Below are 16,831 nucleotides of genomic sequence, written 5' to 3' on the forward strand. Positions count from 1 at the left end.
GCAGTTAAAGACAGCTGTGTTGGCTCTGGGAACAGTTGCTTAAGGAATTTCCTGGACAGTAAATTTTTCCCTAGATTTAGCTTAGGTTTCACATTTCTTTTTCTCCCCCAGTGTTGGTTTTTCTCAATATCATTTCACTGTCAGATATATTGTATTATGCATGTGTAAGTGTTTGTACATGTGCATATTGGGGGAGGTGTATAGTATTTATACACGTGCACCTGTGTGCAGGGAAGCATATAAGTGAGCCATGTGCAAAGAAAGAGTGGGTCTGAATCTTCAGATCTTCAAAATGCATCCATCATTTGAGAAAATAAGACCATCATGAGCTTTACTGAACAATGTCTTCAAGTGAAAAAAAAATCAAATTAAACACAAGAACCCTAATTACAAGGCATATGTTACTCACCTTTCTCCATCTTAGTGGTGGGCTTGTGATGAGTGTGTAACACAGGAGTGAGATTCCAGCTTTGAGTTTCTGCTTTCCCATGCTTTCTGCATCTTCATAGGTCATATAACTTTTCATCTCAATACTGCAAATTACAATTTCATCTGTTATATCACGTCCTCCTTTCACAGGAAAAGGATACAAAAGGTGGATTAACTAATTTTTATCCATTTTCTTATTGCATGTGGTGAGTTAATGGACCACCTTCTCTTATTGCAGTTCATGACTGATTTATACTGAAAACACAAAACATTTATTTTAGATGCTTTTAAATTAGATTATTTTAAAAAATGAGAACCTTTGTTAAGTATTTGTTTTTTCTCCTTAGTGATGAAACTTATTTATTTGTGAAACTTTTCGTTACAAAGCAGACAGGTTATAGTAATTTGAGTCAGGTAAAATGTGCATTTCTTTTTGGACAATGTCATCCCTTCCCCACCTCCCTCCCTCCCTCCCTCCCTCTCAGTTTTTCTCTCCCATCCCAACCTACAAATTTTATAGTTCATTTTCAACATAGTGTCAAAATTTATTTTTTTAATCTGTACAAAGGGGTTTCAATTCAACATGTTAGTTTATGGGTATAATGCTTTTGTGCATGCACGTGTGTGGCACCAGTAACTAGGGCTTGAACTCATGGTGTGGGTGTTGTTCCTGGGCTGTTTTGCTCAAGGCTAGTGCTTTATCACTTGAACCATAGCTCCACTTCCATTTATTTGTTGGTTAATTGGGGATAAAAGTCTCAAAGACTTTCCTACCCAGTTTGACTTTGAACCATGATCCTCAGCTTCCTAAGCAGCTAAGATTATAGGCATGAGCCACCAGCACTCAGCGCATGCATTTGGATCAGTGTAACTCCATCCATTATTCTCTCCCACTTGTTTCAACCCAACTTTTTTAAAAACCTTATTTTTGATAGTGACTGTTTGTTTACTCAAGTCAAATGAACTTACAAAAGGTAGGTATCTGCCTCCCTGGGATTGGCCCAGCAAGCCCAAATGGCCATGTCCCAAGATGGCGCCTCACCTGTGTGTTAGCTTCATCGAAGACCATATGCATGGCTCTCCTGTCTTTCAAATTTTGCACTTTGTAGAAAACATTTCAAATGTGCAAGGGTAAGTTATGTCTCTGAGAGCGATGTACTGTCATTTGAGTTCTGTTGTACCTCTTAGCAGAATACGTTTTTTTGACCATATACTCACAGTAGATTTTTTTTTTGATGATGGCCATTCTTACTGGGGTGAGATGGGATCTCAGTGTTGTTTTGATTTGCAATCCCTTTATGGCATTTCCTCATGTTTATCAAGCTGGCCCAGTTTAGTTGCTCATCACAGGTTGTAGATGATCTTTTACACATACCCATTTCCATGCTTCTGCCTCCATCCTGCAGTCATTCCAAGTTAGCCCACTGCCTACTTATGTGACATTTCAGAAACCAGATGCTGCTCCTATCCCCAGAGCCTCTCAGGGACGTTTGCTGGGGAGCATTGGCCGATGCTGACTGTGGTTGTCACTCCAGCTGGACAACTGTGTGCCCTTTGTCTCATCTTCTTATTTTCAGTCTTCTCATCTGACTTAGGATGGAGTATGGGAAGAAAAAACCCCTGTCTTCACCTCTGCTGAGATATTAACTAAGTGAAGTAGAAGATAACTGACATGCAGACAGCAATACAGTTTCAGGACACTAGCTTACTGACTTTGTATTTGGAAACTTCCCCTCCCCCTTTAGTCTCTTGAATAGCTAGAATTACAGGCATGAGCCACCCTGGCCTAGTTTACCTGGAACAAATAGATGGAGAGAAGTGTGAAAATGCAGAATTTGTATGCTTTAAAAATAACCCAGTCTTAGAAGGCGGGGGTGGGGGCAGTGAGAGAAAAGTGGAGAGAGAGACTGAAAGTGCGCAGTAGGAGAGGAGCCATGGGGACATCTCCCCAGCAGCATTTTGGGTATTGTCAGGGTGACATTGCTGATTCAGTGTCGTGTCACCCCTGTATCAGCCTCACTTTACTGGTGACTGGATTTATTGTTCCAATCGGAGGTAGATGGTTGCTGAAGACCATCACCTCCTCAGGCCAGTGTGCTGCCAAACAGCATGACTCAGCAAGTGTCAGTGTCCTCCACATTCGCCAGTGTGCAGGGTGGCCTCCCTCACCCCAACCCTCTGGTGCCCTTTGCTTCAGGCAACCACGTGGGCTTGGGGCTGACCACTGCCCCAACACTCTCTGTTCTGCATAGAGAAGGGGAGAAATGCTGAAAGAAGAGGAGACACTTTTAAAATAAGTTCTTGTCTGTTATCAGTAAATCTAGCACATCCTTTCATTTCTTCCTTCCTTTTTCTTTCTTCTTTCCTTTTTCTGTCTTTCTCTTCCTCTTTCTCTCTCCCTTTCTTTTTCTCTTTTTTCTTCCAGTCTCCCTCCCTCCCTCCCTCCCTCCCTCCCTCCCTCCCTCCCTCCCTCCCTCCCTCCCTTCCTTCCTTCCTCCCTTCCTTCCTTCCCTCTCTCTCTCTTCTTCCTTTTCTTTCTTCTTCTTCTTCTTCTTCTTTTTTTTTTTTTTTTGTGCCAGTCTCTGGGCTTGGACTCAGGGCCTGAGCACTGTCCCTGGCTTTTTTTTGCTCAAGGCCAGCACTCTGCCACCTGAGCCACAGCACCACTTCTGGCTGTTTTTCTATATATGTGGTGCTGAGGAATTGAACCCAGGGCTTCCTGTATACGAGGCAAGCACTCTTGCCACTAGGCCATATTCCCAGCCCTTCTTTTCTTTCTTGTTGGTCATGGAGCTTGGACTCAGGGCCTGGGCACTGTCCCTGAGCTTTATTTGTTCAAGGCTAGAACTCTACTACTTTGAGTCAGAGCTTCACTTCCAGTTTTTTTCCTGCCTGGGCTGCCTTCAAACCATGATCCTCAGATCTTAGCCTCCCAAGTAGCTGGGATTACAGGTATGAACCTGGCCAAACTTAATTTCTATAAAGTTTATTTACACAGTAGTAGCCATAGATTTCTTATTTGATTTCACTTTTAGTACCTTTTCAAACCCTTAATCAAAGATGGATTCATTTTAAGGAAAGTTTAGGTTTCTCAATTTTGTGATGATGCTGTAAATTCATTTAACAATTATTAACGTTACATAAAATGGTTACAGTTATCTTGGATATTTTATGACCTGTGAAAGCTTTGTTTTAATTTTTGATTGCACAGTGCCACCTACTGGCTGTATGTTAGTAAACACCTTAACAGTTTGACTTCCCAGATTTGGTATTTAACTGCTGAGAAGATCGATAGCCAGGTTCATGCATTCTTGAGACAGGATCTTTCCATGTTGCCCTGGCTTGCCTAGAACTTGTCATCCTTCTATGATTTTCCTGGTTCTGGGATCATTGGCATGAGCCATCTCACCAAGCTGGATATTTAGTTTTCTTTCAATTGTAAGAATAAAAAAACCTCATACCTTGCAAACTTAGACATTCTTAGAGATGGGTCATCTTATATTGTGCTTCATTTTCTTGGAGCATCTGCTTCTGTTTTGGAAATCCAATATGGATGGTTTAGCATTGCCTTTGTAATCTAAAAATAACCTTAGTTAGTGATAACTGGGAAAGTTTTTTGTCTGTGTGCACTCTGTTCTCTCTCAGTTGTGTCATTGTCTTCCTGCTCCACTGCCTGGTGAACCCCACAAACAGACTACATGCCGGGTTCCATGATTCCTGAGGGAAAACTGTGCTGCAGAGGGTATTAAAGTTAGATAACACGTTGCAGTAAGAAAATATCAAAATTTTATAAGTAGTATCAAGGTATTGATTGATACTAAGTGATACCTTCTTTAACATGGGAAATAATCAAGAGGTTTTTTGTTTTTTTAAATCATTGGCATCATTTGACTAGTGAGTGGATGGTACTTTTGCTTGTATTCCAAAATGTACAATAGTAAGGTTCACGGTACTTGTTTTATATGAATTAAAAAAGAGACATTTTGAGGGAAAATGGATGGAGATCACCATGTTGAAAAAGATAAACTCAGGAAAAAAACTTCAAGTTTTCACTCATGTGGAACCTAGATCTAAATAATAATGATAATAGTAATGGTAATAATAATAATAATAATAAACATGATTGGAAAAGGGGAACTAATTGCCAGAGGGAACTGGTAGGAGGAGAAAAGGAGAGAGCGAGGGGGTAAATGGAGTCAAAGTCCATTGTGTGTGCATGTGTGTATGAAAATAGCATAATGAAATTCACTAAAAATGGTTTTTTAAAAAATGGAATAGGAAGCTGGGTGCCAGTTGTGCCTACCTTATCATCCTATCTGCTTAGGAGGCTGAGGTCTGAAGATGATGGTTTAAAGCCAGCCTTGAGAGACAAACCCATGAGACTCCTGTCTCCAATTAACCAGCAAAAGCCAGTAGTGGAGCTCTGGCTCAAGTGGTAGATCACCAGCCTGGAGCAAAAAAAAAAAAAAAAGCTAAAGAACAATATACAGGCCCTGAATTCAAGTCCCAGTACTGGCACGAGAAATAAAACTGGTGAAGGAAGTAGTGGAGAAAGGAGTATGTGTGGAAGGAGAGGCATGGCTTGATGGAGAAATGTCTGAATTCATAGGGTTGTCAGCAAAACCCATTGTGTAATCTCCGGTCATGTTAATTAAAGATGAAAACAAACATTTTAATGAAAATTGGTGCCAGTCTAGTTAATGTGATACTCCCTTGTTTATCCAGCAACATGCGATTCAAAATTACTTTCCTTCTTAGCTTATCTCAATCATGGCCCATAATGGCAGAACTAAGAATAGTCAGCTGAGGGCTTGGAGCCAGCCACTCTCTGTCCTTTCCTTCTTCCATTTATAAGAGAAGACAAGAAAAGAAAGCTGGCAGGGATATTTTAGAGTGAAGATTAAAGCACATTTATAAACAAAGCAGTTAAAACCTGAAAATATTTCTCAAGTAAATAGGATATTAAAAAAAAAAAAAAACAAGTTAGGGCATTTCATTGTTGTTCTTTTTTTTTAAGTAATGAGGGTTTTCTTTCTTTTTTTTTTTAAAGCTATATTCACATAGATTGACGACAGAAACAAAGTAAACTTAGCTGTTTATAAGTTCTTACACAGTCCCACTAAGCAGATAAGCAGACATCTGGGGAAAGAGGGAAAAAAAAAGCCTGATTGTTTTCAGGATGGCCTGTGAGAGAGGAAACATAACAGTGTCATTTAGAAACACATGCCCTGTTGCCCCCAAACAAAATGTAAACAGTCAAAAAGCTTTTAACATTCTTTACTGTCACCTTGATTGTCTGAAGACCTTCCTTACCTATCTATCATCTGCTTTGCAAGAGTGAAAATTGGAAAAAAAAAAAGAAGTGTACTTAATTGCTTAGATATCACTGCAACTTGACTGCAACTTGTTGCTAGACATTTATTTTCAGTTGTACAAGTTGGAATCTGTCAGGATTAGAAGGCTTAAGCATTAGTGGCTGACAAGTCATGGTAACTTTAGGTTGCCTCTGCCCCTGAACAAATCATAGGAGTAGAACAAGGCAAAATAATTGCATTCTGTTTGAGGTCTCAAGTATCTCAGAGAATTGAGTATAGTCTTTGAACTCTGAAAACAAAAGGATGAGAATAGATGATGTGGCTGGAGTGAATGTAGTTTAGCTTTGGAAGGTATCTTCTGAACTGAGGAGGATGGAGCTGGAGCCCAGACAGAAATCACAGGCAGAATTGACCCCTGGACTTTCCGCTCTGAAGCCCACTAAGGCGTGTCTGCCATCATCTTATGCTTCTGATCCTCTGATAGCTCCCTTCATCTTCCTAAGAATCTCTTTCTCTTTTTTAATCTGTAAATTTTTTTTGCTTTCCTCAGGCCATTTATTTTTATTTTTTATTGTTATTATAAAGTGATGTACAGAGGGGTTACAGTTATATAAGTCAGGTAATGAGTAATTTCTTTTTGGACAGTGTCACTCCTTCCTTCACTCTCTCCCAGTTTTTCCCATCCCTTCCCATCCACAGACCATTTTTTAAATTATATATATATATATATATATATATATATATATATATATATTTTTTTTTTTTTTTGCCAGTCCTGGGCCTTGGACTCAGGGCCTGAGCACTGTCCCTGGCTTCTTCCCGCTCAAGGCTAGCACTCTGCCACTTGAGCCACAGCGCCGCTTCTGGCCGTTTTCTGTATATGTGGTGCTGGGGAATCGAACCTAGGGCCTCGTGTATCCGAGGCAGGCACTCTTGCCGCTAGGCTATATCCCCAGCCCCTAATTATATTTTTTATTATCTTTAAATAGTTGTAGAAATGTTTACCATTTCAGTGTTCCAATGTATGAGTATAACATATCTTGGTCAGTATTACCCCTTCCATCATTCCCCCACCCCCCAATTTCTCATTATTACCGACTAAAGAGAATGAACACTGCGGCTTCATGTCTTTCACACAAAAGGTTTGTGTACACAACTGTGGTGGTAGATCAATAGGTGACCTGTGTATGTGAATCCACATGAAAGCAAATTGTTGACGTGGTTACAAATCTACTCTGCCTCTCAGCTTTCAAACACTAGAACATATTCAGCTAGAGCTTCTGTCTTCTAGAGTATCTTCATGTTTTGTTTTTTTTTCAATTTTTTAGTTCTGGTCCTGAGCCTTGACCTCAGGGCATAGATGCTGTCCCTGAGCTTTTTTTGTCTCAAGGCTGGTATTCTGACCACTTGAGCCACAGTTCACTTCTGGCTTTTTGGTAGTTTATTGGAGATAAGAGTCTCAGGGACTTTCCTGCCTAGGCTGGCTTCAAACCACAATCCTCAGCTTGCAGCCTTCTGAGAATTACAGGTGTGAGCCATGGGCACCCAGACTAGATTGTAATAATGTTCTGCATAAATTAATAAAGTTCATTTTGAAAGCTGATACTAGTAGCTCATGCCTATAATCCTTGCTACTCAGATGGCTAACATCTGAGAATCACAGTTCAAAGCCAGCCAGGATGGGAAAATCCACAAGACTTTTATCTCCAACTAATAGCCAGAAAACCAGAAGTGGCAATATGGCACAAAATGGTAGAGCACTAGCTTTGAGCAAAAGACCTCAGGTACAGTGCTCAGGCCCTGAATTCAAGCCATACGACCGACAACAAAACAATTACAAAGTAAGGTTCACTTTAAAAAAAGTAAACTCTTTTCATACTAATCCACCTCCCACCCCTAGTAGAGATACTTTCTCATGAGTGATGGTTTTGAAATGGTAAAAGTTACCTTTTTCCAGCCATTGACACTGGGTACAACACTCTGTACTGACTGGACACTCATATAGTCTGTTTCTCAGTCCTGCCAGTGAGCACCAGAGTCACCTCAAAAGAGCACAGGTCAGAGGAGACACAGAGGAGAAAACCCAGTCCATCATCTGCTTCTTCATTTGTAGTTTATTAGCAAATTTAACAAAATGTGTGGGTTTAGGGGTTCATAATATAAGTACAACTAAGTATTATAATTCCTACCTATACACACATAAAGTAAATATACCAGCTAGATGACAGTGTACATAGATTGCTATCTACTGATAATATACCGTATGATGATATGCTACATATAGATAGTTTAAGGTTTTAGTTTGGGCCCTGTGGGCATGTTCACATGCTGCCCAGGGAGAGATGTCTGCCATCCTGGGAAATTCTCTGTGTTGTGTTCCTTAGTGAGCAAATGCTATATTAGAAGACATTTCCAATTCAGCCGTTCATTTAGTCTGACTTGCTTCTTCCAGACCCCCCTTTACTTGGTAAACCATGGTGAGAACGGGCCCGTCCGGTGCAACAGGTGCAAAGCCTACATGTGTCCATTCATGCAGTTCATCGAGGGAGGGAGGAAGTACCAGTGTGGCCTCTGCAACTGTGTCAACGACGGTAGGTGCCGCGCCTGCTCTGTGGAAGGTCTCCCTCTAGAAGCAGAATGCACAACACGTTTTAGCTCAGCAAAAATGCACTTGTGTTTTTCCCACCTTTGATTTGTTCTAGTACCTTGTCATTTCCTGGAGGTTAACTAAATAGAACATGCATGCTCTGTTTGGGAATACATGTCCCCCTTCCCCTCTTAGCTTTCTGTAGCTGGCTGAGTCCCACATGGAAATTGTGAAAGAAAACTCAGATGTGGTAGCTGGGGTGGGTGTTATTTTCCAACTACCTTACACAAAAGACCAGGTTGCAGCAAAATGAGATTTTATTTATTTATTTTTTTACCTTTAAGTTTACAGAGGATAAACCCTAGAGACTTCTCATTTGTGAACCCTTGGGATTCTCTCTCTCTCTCTCTCTCTCTCTCTCTCTCTCTCTCTCTCTCTCTCTCTCTGCCTGTCTGCCTGTCTGTCTTTTCATGCTGGTCCTGAGTCTTGAGCTCCAGACCTTGCACTGTCAGTTGGCATTTTAGTGCTCTACCACTTGAGCCTTAGTTCCACTTCCGGTCTTTTCCTGGTAAATTGGAGGTAAGAGTCTCAGGTCTTTTCTGCCTGGGCTGACTTTAGACTGTGATTCTTAGGTCTCAGCCTCCTGAGTAGCTAGGGTTATGGGTGTGAGCCACCAGCATGAGGCTCAGTATTCCCAATTGTGAAGTCCCTGGCACGGAGAAAAAGCACAGATGCTACCCAAAGCTTTAACTCTTCAATAGACTTTCCTTTCCTCCTCTGATAGAAATGCTGAATATTTTAAGGAAGGAATGTTTTTATGAGACACTTGTCTATATTTTTTAGGCATTATATTTTTAGTATCATTCCAACTCACTGACATTGGGGAAAAAAAACCTGCAGCCTTTCCAAGATTATTTTCATGTGTATCATATTTATAACATGTCTTTATATTTTTAATTCCCTGGTATTAAATGAAACATGTCTCCACATTTGTGTACATGTGTTGATGTTTGTTAACTCTGGTGATTATGGGAGAATGATTGTCCTAGGATTTCCCCCCATTCCTTATCATCACGGATGTGCTTCCGGACAGGTCCTGAGACCAGAAGAATGTGCCGCGTAGCCACACAGTGCTCCCTGTTCCTTTGCCCCTTCATGGGCACTGTGCCCAGCCACAGCTTCCTGCCGATCTCATCATGTTTGTGGCCTGGTGGCTCTGAGTGCTCCCCGGTGGGAGAGTACTGCTTGTCACCTTCTTTCCTGTGCTCTTGTTGTGCACACAGTCTAGAGGTGCCTCTGTGCAACAAAGAAACATTAAGTGCTGGACACTGGTGTTGGGAGTCTTCCTCATAAGGAAAGTCGGGCAGTTGGTACAAGTAGCTTGCTATGGATTTGCATGGTTGGCTTCTAGTCTTACCTTGAAGACTGTGTCATGGACCCCTCTGCAGGTGTCTGTCCTCATGCCAAACATAACATCTACTCAGAGCAAATGGGATTGATGCTTCCTGAGGAAGGTGTGCTTACTCGCTCATCCCCAAACGCAATCTGTAACCAGATCCTTGACTGGCCCTCTGTTTCAGCACTTGCATTTCAGGAGGCTGGGGAAGTTCATCTTTGTCTTTGGGGAGGACTGTTGTGAGATGGCAGAGGCCTCTCTTGAAACACTAGGATGAAGTTCCTCCCCCATCCACTGGCTCCTTGGGGTTGGAGACCAAACCCTCAGCTGTCTTTGGAAAGTGATGAGAAAAGTATCAAGGGTGTAGAACACTGAGAACCTTCCATTTGCTGTCATTCCCTGTTCTCTCACAGGATTTGGGGACGTTTTTTCTACCAAGTGCTAGTTGGGTATTTATAACATCATTATGGGCCTCACAAAAGTATCAGTGCAGAAAGTCAGGCTGTGGGCAGCCGACAGGTGGTTGACATGTCTATTCTGTTTGTACCAAATGATTTCATGAGCTTAAAACAGCCTGCAGGCCAGTGTTCCCAGGCTGTAGGCCAGGATCCTGTGGAGTTAGGTTCATCTCTATGTCCTCCATTTTGGTTTAATGAAGACAGAAGGGCGTAGATGTTTAGAACAAGAATCCTTGCTCAAATAATTCTACTCTTTCTACCCTGTAATGTCTAGAGATTGCCTGGTGGGGGCCATGATGGTAGAAGGATGCTGGAAGACAGGAATCACATGGCAGTGCCTGATCTCTGTTATGACTTAAATTTTGGATCGTAAAGATGACAGAGAATATTAAATGCTAATGAAGATAAATTTCAAGAGTGAAAATTCATGTAGATGTGTGGATTTCAGCTGTAGGCTAAGTGATGTGGAATGTTACATGTGAGTTGAACTATAGGTGATTGTGTAGACACTGGAATATGCTACAAGTGATTAAACAGACAGGCCACTACCATATGTCCTCAGCCAGACAGCCCATGTCTTCTGTCTCACGTCTTGGCACCACTACCACTAAGCTGAGACTCAGTTTCCAACTTAGTCATAATTTTTAAAAATGTTGAATTTTCCACATTCAGAGACCTATATATAAATATAAACTTTAAAAGAAATGGTCATGATATGTTAAGAATGTAGAAAAAAATCAAAGTTTGATGATTGTTTTCTACAAATCTTACCTTAGAAAATTTGTTGTGAACAAGTCTCAAGCAGTAAAGGACCTACAAGGCCCTGAGTTCAAACCTTAGTACCACCAAAAGAAAAAGGGAGCTAAGGGGTCTGGAGTTTCTTCTGAGGTGATCAAATACCTTGAAACCAAAACAACTGAGGTTATATGATATTGTGAATGTATAAATTGTCAGTGAATTGCACATTGCAACTGTTCATTCATTACCTTGATTTAGCCAATAGGCAAGGTATCCGTCTATCGAAACATTGCATTGCATGCCATAACTACAGGCAATTTTTATTGGCCAACTAAATATTATTGAAAGAGAAAATAGTCCCTCATAACATTTATGCCATTTTCACAACTAAAAGTAAAGAACATTCAGCTAGTTTCATACAAAAGTTCTTACTTTATTTGTAAAGCTTTACAGAGGAAGATGTTGTTCTTTACAAAATGCCTCACACAAAAGCACTGGGAGTTTCTCTAAACACCCTTGTTGGCAGAAGTTTCCTAGCCTTCCCTATTCATCTTGAGGCAACTAGAGTTCTTTCTTGCACAGATACCAGGCCTTATTTGTTCAAGTGCTCTGTCTGTGACTCAGAAGTATTTCTGTGCTACTGGATGACTTCCAGGACTGAGCCAGAACTAACCTTCTGAGACATTTGAATCAAATTCTTCAGAGATCTCCGTGGTGCAGACTTTCCCTAATACAGTCATCTTCAGCACTCTCCAACCCAGCCATGAAAAGATTACCCTACAACCTTCCCTAGGGCTGAAAACATTTCCTAATTAAAATATAATAAATATGGAAGTTAATAATGTAGTTCAAATAACCAGTGCTTATCTCTGTTAGGTAGACTGAAAATTCAGATAGAAAACTCAGTCCTTTTTAAGAGATTTCAATCACAGATGACTATAGATTTAAAATCAATGGTAACTTTTGTCCTAGTTTTTGTTTGTTTGTTTTGGATCTGGAATTGGGGTTTGAACTTTTGTCCCTTACTCAAAGCTGGTCCCTTTACCACTTGAGCCACAGTTCCATTTCTGGCTTTTTTGGTGGTTAATTGGAGATGAAAAGTCTTGCCTAGGCTGGCTTTGAACCATAATCCTCAGACCTCAGTCTTTGGATTAACTAGGTATGAGCCACTAGCACTCAGTTTTCCTGTTTTCTTGATGATCCCAATCACGAACATTCTTTGTCACCATAACTTGTAGAAGAATTGAGTGGATTTGTAAGAAACACTTAAATTTACATGACATAATCTTCCTCCCTCCCTCCCCTCCTTCCTTCCTTCCTTTTTTGCCAGTCCTAGGGCTTGGACTCAGGGCCTGAACACTGTCCCTGGCCTCTTTTTGCTCAAGGCTAGCACTCTACCACTTGAGCCACAACACCATTTCTGGCTTTTTCTATATTTATGGTGCTGAGGAACTGAACCCAGGACATCATGTATCTGAGGCAAGCACTCTACCACTGGGCCATATTCCCAGCCCCACAAGACATGCTTTTTGTATTTAGAATATTCTGCATTCCAGCATTAAACTACTTTTCTTAAACTACCTCCTTCCTTCCCATAATAAATTTTGAGAATGTATTAAATTGTCTGTTTATGAAAACAAAGCATGTCCTTTTCTGTTTGGCTCTCATTAGTTCCACCATTCTATTTCCAACATCTGGACCACATTGGAAGAAGGCTGGACCACTACGAGAAGCCTGAGTTATCGCTGGGATCGTATGAGTACGTTGCCACTTTGGATTATTGCAGAGTAAGTGTTTGCTCCCATGGCTGCACAAGTAGTTATGCATCAGTGTCACATTCAAGTGACCAACATTCTTCTGTTCAGAACTGACTTGATTCATAAACAAAACATGTTGGCGGTACCCTGGGAATGCAAAAAGACTGGATGTGAGACCCATATCCAAACTTCTAGGTTGTGAACATGAAGCACTTGCTCAAGCATCCTCTTGGAAAGACCCATTTGTAGAAATAGGATGCCAGAAATAGAAACGATTACTTTATTTCTTCCAGAGAGAATATACTGGCTTCTTAGTGCAACAGCATCATGCAGATCTTCTGCCTCATTTGTTGTCAGTAATCTCAGGGAAACTTCTTCTTTTTTTTTTTTTTTTTTGGCCAGTCCTGGGCCTTGGACTCAGGGCCTGAGCACTATCCCTGGCTTCCTTTTTGCTCAAGGCTAGCACTCTGCCACTTGAGCCACAGCGCCACTTCTGGCCATTTTCTGTATATGTGGTGCTGGGGAATCGAACCCAGGGCCTCATGTATATGAGGCAAGCTCTCTTGCCACTAGGCCATATCCCCAGCCCCTCAGGGAAACTTCTCTACCAAGAGACGACCTTGCCCATCTTAGGTGGCAGAACCATTGACATGTTTCTTTGCATCTGTTCTATACTCTAGTTGTTATTTTGGTGGCCTTGGATCTTGGCCTCTTGCTCCACAAACCTCTTCTGGCTTTTTCTCTTCTAGAATATTAAGTTACAAAAGTGTACCTGTCCTTTTAAAGCCATTGACATTGCACCCTACAGTGCCACTTCAGCCATGTGTATCTTCAGTTCTACAAAGCTCTTACCATGTGCTCTGAACTTACCAGCTCTTGGACAAGGTCATGTCCCTTCATTATGCCTTTCTGTTGTCCTGTGACATCTGTGTGTATAGATCCCCTCTGGCACACTTGTGCTTACCATCCTCGCTGAAGTTTTGTTATGTGTATGTGTACAACTTTCTATCTATGTCACAATAGTTGTTCACTACAGCCTCTGATTTTTTTTAACACAAACCATCTAGCTCTATCTCTATGTTAGCAGTTTTCCCTATGGAATTTAAGTCTTCTTGCCTGTCTACTCTCTTCCTATGTCCTTGGAGACCCAAATCTTGTCCTAAATCTCTTAATAACATTTTGATAGTGTCTCACACAGATGGACAATTAATCATTATGTATGGAATGAGCAAATAAATGAGTGAATTTACAAGTGTGTCACAACTGCCCATCCCCCTTTTCAGTGTCAGTTTTCATGACATCACTATAGGCACCTTGCACCGATTTATAGTGGTGTAGTGATTTGAAACTCATGTGTGTTGCTTCAAGTCTTAGTTGAGAATTCAGCTTCCATCTGAAGCATCATGAGAAGGCTTGAATGAAACAGGGTCATTCTGTCTTCTTGCCTTGCTTTCCCTTCTGAAAATGAAATTCCACTAACACTTCTTGCCCAGAAACCTGCCTCTATCCACAGATTTCTTCTGTAGATGGTTTCTAATTGTCCTGCTCATCTATTGAGAAGAGAACGGAACAAAAAGTACTTGTACAAACTAGGCACTTTCTCCATTGACTGAATCTCTTTTCTTAATTAACACCTCCATTTATTTTAGTGTATTATATTAGTTTGCACTGTGTTACATAGAATTAGTTACAGAAAGAACTGTGAGCCTCATTGATTAGAAGCACCATCATGATTGAGCATACAGTGGGAATAAAAGAACACTTTTTAGTACAAATGCTTTCTGTCAGGCAAGAAGCAGGTCTCCAAGGACATCTGAATTGTTCATTTATTCCTTCCTGCTATTGACTGAAGGAGCATCAATAGGCAAGGCATGAACATTTAATATCCTGTTTATACCTCATAAAGCCATCATAACCTGTAGTAGGAGAATTTACTCAGTGAATGATCTTTACAACTATAGTATAAATCTTGCAACATTGCCAGTCTCCAGCTGCCTGCCAAAATGGCTACATTATCTTGACTTTATGCTTTTTAGTAGAAACTTAGGTAGAGAGTCAAATCTATTTCTGGGAACAAAAATCTTAGTATCTTCAGATTCTGTTATATGGAAATATTCCAGAAGTGTGATGGAAAAAAAATCACACCCAGCATGCATAGAACCAAATAAGAGGCTTTAGCAAGCTTAATCTTCCTTATCATTTTCCAAGTAGAGTTTATAATGAATAGGGCTATGAACACTTTCAGATTTACTTATAATTTAAAATGTAAATGAAGTAGAATAACAGGTTAGCTTAGGGATTTGGAATGTGGAGCGAGCTTATTTAATTCGTATTTGTATTTTTCTAGCACCATACACACTGGAAGGAGAGTTACAAAACTCATGTTTTTCTGTCCATTGTAGTTGATCTTAACATCAACTTTGGTTATTCTGACAGTGCTAGAATTTGAACTCAAGGCCTGTACTTGCTGGACAAGTGCTTCAACACTTCAATTCTACCCACAAGCCCTTTTGCTTCAGTTACTTTTCAGATAAGGCCCCAGGCTTTTGGCCCTAGCTGGCTTTGACTTCCACTTAAGTGGGAGAATGTTTATTGTAAAGTAATGGGAAGTAAATCGAGGGAAAGTTTTTTAAACACTCTACTTTTTCATTTTCTACTGGCATTGTATTTCTGGTCTTTGTGTGTATGTGTGTGTGTATATGTGTGTGTGTGTGTGGAGTGTGTGTGAGTGCGCGTGCCCACTACAGAGGCTTGAACTCAGGGCCTTGGCACTATCCTCACTTTTTGCTGAAGGCTGGCATGCTACCAATTGAGCCACGGCTCACTTCTAGCTTTTAGGTAGTTAATTGGAGATGAGAGTCTCACAGACTCTCCTGCCCGGGCTGGCTTTGAACCATGACCCTCAGATTTCAGCCTCCTGAGTAGCCAGGATGACAAGCGTGAGCCATGGCACCCAGCAGGATATTCATTTTTAAAGAAGAGGGATTGGGGCTCAGTGATGGAAGGAAAAAGAACTGTTTAACCTATTTCAAGTTATGAAGGCTTTGAGTCATAGACACACAAAGAGAAGCTGGAAGATAATGTGATTTAGAGGAATGATGGATTAATTCTACACATAGGAAACAAGTTACAGTGAAGTGCTATGTAGAAATATGCAGGCTGGAGCTATGAAAATTATTTACTGGGGAATTGCTCACATTGAATTTAGGAGAGAATATAAAGATAGGAAGATATGTTTGAGTTTGCTGCAAAGCTTTTTTTTTTTTTTTGGCCAGTCCTGGGCCTTGGACTCAGGGCCTGAGCACTGTCCCTGGCTTCTTCCAGCTCAAGGCTAGCACTCTGCCACTTGAGCCACAGCACCGCTTCTGGCCGTTTTCTGTATATGTGGTGCTGGGGAATCGAACCTAGGGCCTCGTGTATCCGAGGCAGGCACTCTTGCCACTAGGCTATATCCCCAGCCCACTGCTGCAAAGTTTTTGGTTTAATTAACAATAATTATTTTCACCTAATATAAATCAGTGTGCTCTATTATGAAATAGATTGGTCAGGTGCTGTGACTCCCACCTAGCTACTCAGGAGGCTGAGATCTGTCAATCATGGTTTGAAGCCAAGCTAGGGAGAAAATTCCTTGAGATACTTTTTTTTTTTTTTTTTGGCCATCCTGGGCCTTGGACTCAGGGCCTGAGCACCTTCCCTGGCTTCTTCCCCCTCAAGGCTAGCACTCTGCCACCTGAGCCACAGCGCCCCTTCTGGCCGTTTTCCATATATGTGGTGCTGGGGAATTGAACCGAGAGCTTCATGTGTAGGAGGCAAGCACTCTTGCCACTAGGCCATATTCCCAGCCCTTGAGATTCTTATATTCAGTTAGCCATCAGAAAGCTAGAAGTGGAGGTTTGCCTCAAGTGGTAGAGTACCAAGTATGAATGGAAAAAGCCAAGTACAAGTTTGAAGGCATAAGTTTAAGCCCCTGGCCACCCATACACACACACACACACACACACACACACACACACACGCACACGCACACACACACGCACACACATGCAGAGAAACATATATTCACATAGAAGCAGAGGATGTACTGGCCTATTTTGGATGTTTACAGGTTGATAATCTTTAAGTTTTATAGTTTGTTTTTTTTTTTTTACTTA

General features: G+C 41.1%; 1 protein-coding gene across 2 annotated transcripts in view; it reads left to right on the plus strand.

Moving 5' to 3' along the window:
- Positions 1-16,831, plus strand: part of Sec24d (SEC24 homolog D, COPII coat complex component) — a 90,094-nt gene that overhangs the window by 43,938 nt on the left and 29,325 nt on the right. For both annotated transcript variants that reach the window (XM_048333775.1, XM_048333776.1), the window contains exons 9-10: positions 8,197-8,335; positions 12,595-12,710. In XM_048333775.1, the coding sequence (XP_048189732.1) occupies positions 8,197-8,335; positions 12,595-12,710 (255 nt within the window). The remainder of the gene's footprint in view (positions 1-8,196; positions 8,336-12,594; positions 12,711-16,831) is intronic.

Source organism: Perognathus longimembris, chromosome 24 (genome assembly GCF_023159225.1).
Source record: "Perognathus longimembris pacificus isolate PPM17 chromosome 24, ASM2315922v1, whole genome shotgun sequence".
Lineage (NCBI taxonomy): Eukaryota > Metazoa > Chordata > Mammalia > Rodentia > Heteromyidae > Perognathus > Perognathus longimembris.